This window comes from Crocuta crocuta, unplaced genomic scaffold (genome assembly GCF_008692635.1).
Source record: "Crocuta crocuta isolate KB4526 unplaced genomic scaffold, BGI_CrCroc_1.0 scaffold234, whole genome shotgun sequence".
NCBI classification, from domain to species: domain Eukaryota; kingdom Metazoa; phylum Chordata; class Mammalia; order Carnivora; family Hyaenidae; genus Crocuta; species Crocuta crocuta.
The window spans coordinates 3,066,605-3,069,548 of record NW_027529647.1 but is presented as its reverse complement, the minus strand read 5'-3'; the positions used below and the strand labels follow the sequence as shown (position 1 = coordinate 3,069,548).

The window sequence follows — 2,944 nt, the reverse complement described above, 5'->3', positions numbered from 1 at the left end:
AGCAGGTACTCGAGCTTGCCCAGGCCCTGGAAGAGCTGGCCGGGCAGGTGCGCCAGCCGGTTGGCGGTGAGGTCGAGCTCCAGGAGCTCCGCGAGCCCCCACAGGCCCTGCTCCTCCACCGCCGCGATGCCGCTGTCGCGCAGGAAGAGCCGGCGCAGCCCCGAGAGGCCGGCGAAGGCGTGCGCGCGCACGCGGCCCAGGCAGCTGCCCTCCAGGTGCAGGCTGTGCAGGCGGCCCAGGCCGCGGAACACCTGCTCGGGCAGCGCGCGCAGGCAGTTCCCGGACAGGTTCATGACGGCCACGCTGCGCAGGCCGGCGAAGGCGCCCGCCTCCACCTCCCGGATGCGGTTGTGGTGCAGCGCGAGCACCTCCAGCTGGCGCAGGCCCTCGAAGGCCCTGTCGGGCAGCAGCCCGATGCGGTTGTGGTCCAGCTGCAGCTCCTCCAGGAAGTGCAGGTCTTTGAAGGTGCGCGGCCGCAGGCCGGCGATGGCGTTGTGCGACAGGCGCAGCACGTGCAGGCCCAGCAGGCCGGGGAAGGTGTCCTCTAGGAGGCCGGCCAGGCGGTTGTGGGACAGGTCCAGCCAGCGCAGCGCCTTCATGCCCAGGAAGGCGCCGGGCGCCACGGCGGCGATGAGGTTGTGGTCCAGGTAGAGCTTCTGGAGCTTGGGCAGCTTGACGAAGACGTTGGCCTTGACGCTGCGCAGGGCGTTCCTGCTCAGGTCCAGCTCCCGCAGCTCGCCGAGGCCGCAGAAGAGCGGGGGCTGCAGGTAGGCCAGCTTGTTGCCCGCCAGCACCAGCTCGCGCAGGCCGGCCAGGCCCTGGAAGGCGGCGTCGGGGAGCACGGCCAGGCTGTTCCAGCCCAGGTTGAGGCCCCAGAGGCCGGCCAGGCCCTGGAAGAGGCCCTCGTCCACCCTGCCGAGCAGGTTGTTGCTGAGGCCGAGCGAGGCCAGGCCCGGGGTGTGCAGGAACGTGCGGGCCGCCAGGCCGCGCAGCTGGTTCCGCTCCAGGTGCAGGTGGCGGAGGCTCTGCAGGCCGAGCAGGGCCCGCGGCTCCAGGCTGGCCAGCCCGCTGCCCTGCAGGTTGAGGAAGCTCAGACTGGAGAGGTTCTGGAAGGCCGCCGCGGGGATGGAGGAGAAGTTGTTGCCGTCCAGCCACAGGGCCCTGGCGCCGTCCGGGATGCCGTCGGGCAGCCGCGTGAGGTTCCTGGAGCTGCAGAAGACGCTGAGCTCGTCCGAGTAGTCCTCGTGGCCGCAGGCGCACGCGGCCGGGCACTGCAGGCGCTCGGGCTCCGCTCCCTCCAGGCCGCAGGGGCCCAGCGCTGCCCAGGAGACCAGCAGCACGGCCAGAGCCGGGCCTCCTGCGGGGAGAGGGGCCGGAGGAGGGGAGCCCTGGGGTGAGCGAGACGCGGAACGTTCCAGGCCTCAGCCCGCGCCCGTCGTCCAGCCGCGGAACTCGGCACCGAGGTGGCAGCACGTGACTGTAGGGCAGGCGCTGCCAGCCGGGCCGTAGGAAGGTGGGAGCCGAGTCGCACTCGCCCCGCCGGAGCCGGCAGCCGGGCCACACAGGACAGCTGCCCTCTCCACCCGGCACGGCGGCCATGCTGCTCGCAGAGCAACCCTGACCGTTGAGCTGTGCGGCCGCCTGCATCTCCAACGTGGGCACTCGAGTGAGGCCAGGCTGCCAGGTGGGCCTGGGGGGCGGGGGGCGAGAGAGGGCTTCCTGGCGCAGGCCTGGGGGGGGGTGCTCGCTGCCCCGAGGGCCAGCCGGTGCCCCCTGATTGGGGGACCCTCACCCCCATGTTCCGTGTCACATGCGCCTCCTGTCCAGGACAGAGCCCGGTACCAGTGTGGGGACAGGAGCAGAGGGACAGGGACTCTGTGTCATCCACTCACCAGGTCAGGGGTGTTTTGGGATGAAGGGCGCTGGGCCTCCCAGCAGCACCGCCACGAAACCTGCGTTGAGCCCTGGGCTGCCCGCAGGACCGGGCCTGTCCCGCCCTTGGAAGGGCTCAGGGAGGCAGCATGAGGCCAGAGGATGCGCCAGCCCCCCGTGGGTGCAGCTGGGCCCGGGGGGTGGGGGGGCACCTCTTGCCCTTCCCCTGTGCCCCTGTCCTGGGCCCCGGGGCCAGAGTGGAGGGGGACGGAGAACAGGCGCTCTGGGACCCCAGCACCGAAACTTCCTCCATCACCCGCCCGGAGCTGGGGCCGCCCCTGGCGGGGTGGACTCGGAGGCACAGGCTTGGCTGTCCCCAGAGCAGGGGGCTGGGGCACTTGGGGGCACCTCACCTCTCTTCAGCGCCATCCTGAGTGCAGAGCAGACCACAGGCCGACTGAGCAGGGGTGCGTCTGCTGGGGCCGGCTGCTCCTGCCCTCTGACTTCCCCACCGCCTGGGCAGCCAGCACCCTGCCGCCGGCCAGCCCAGCCCCGCTGGCCCGGGTTCTATTAACCCCCTCACGCCCGGCCACCAGCGTCAGCCCCGAGTGCCCAGGGTGCACGTGGCACAGCGGAGAGGCGGGTGAGGGGGCCGCGTTCACCCCGAAACCACCTTCGGGGTTCGAGGCGGTTCGTGGTGCAGCCCTCAGGGCCCAGCCGGTCCCCCCTCCTCCCCCTGCAGGGCTGGGCGGGGCAGAGCCGGGGCAGCAAGCGTGGATGGGGCAGGGGTCTCCCCTGCAGCAGCCTGTGCCCAGCTGGCACTCGGGACAGGTTAGGAGAGGCGGGGAAAGGAGGCCCCGCTGCTTGGCCAGCCCCCTGCCCCGGGGTGGGGCCCCCACGGGCAGCTGTGGGGGACCTCCCCGCTCAGCAGATGGCCACGTGGGAGTTAAATAGGAGATGGGTCTGGCCTGCTGACCACCCCTTCCCTCCCCCTGTCCATTTCCTAACAGCCTGGGTGGGGTCCTCATTAGGACTCCCCGGGGCTTCTGCGACCTCAGGGTCAGCCGGTGTC

At 71.9% G+C, this 2,944-nt stretch overlaps 1 protein-coding gene across 1 annotated transcript in view; it reads right to left on the bottom strand.

Annotated features, from left to right (window-relative positions):
* The window catches only part of IGFALS (insulin like growth factor binding protein acid labile subunit), a 4,711-nt gene that overhangs the window by 752 nt on the left and 1,015 nt on the right, over positions 1-2,944 (bottom strand). Inside the window, exons 3-6 of the mRNA XM_077762789.1 lie at positions 2,385-2,545; positions 2,286-2,302; positions 1,479-1,690; positions 10-1,420 (exon numbers count right to left, since the gene is read on the bottom strand). Of these exons, the coding sequence (XP_077618915.1) occupies positions 10-1,420; positions 1,479-1,690; positions 2,286-2,302; positions 2,385-2,545 (1,801 nt within the window). The remainder of the gene's footprint in view (positions 1-9; positions 1,421-1,478; positions 1,691-2,285; positions 2,303-2,384; positions 2,546-2,944) is intronic.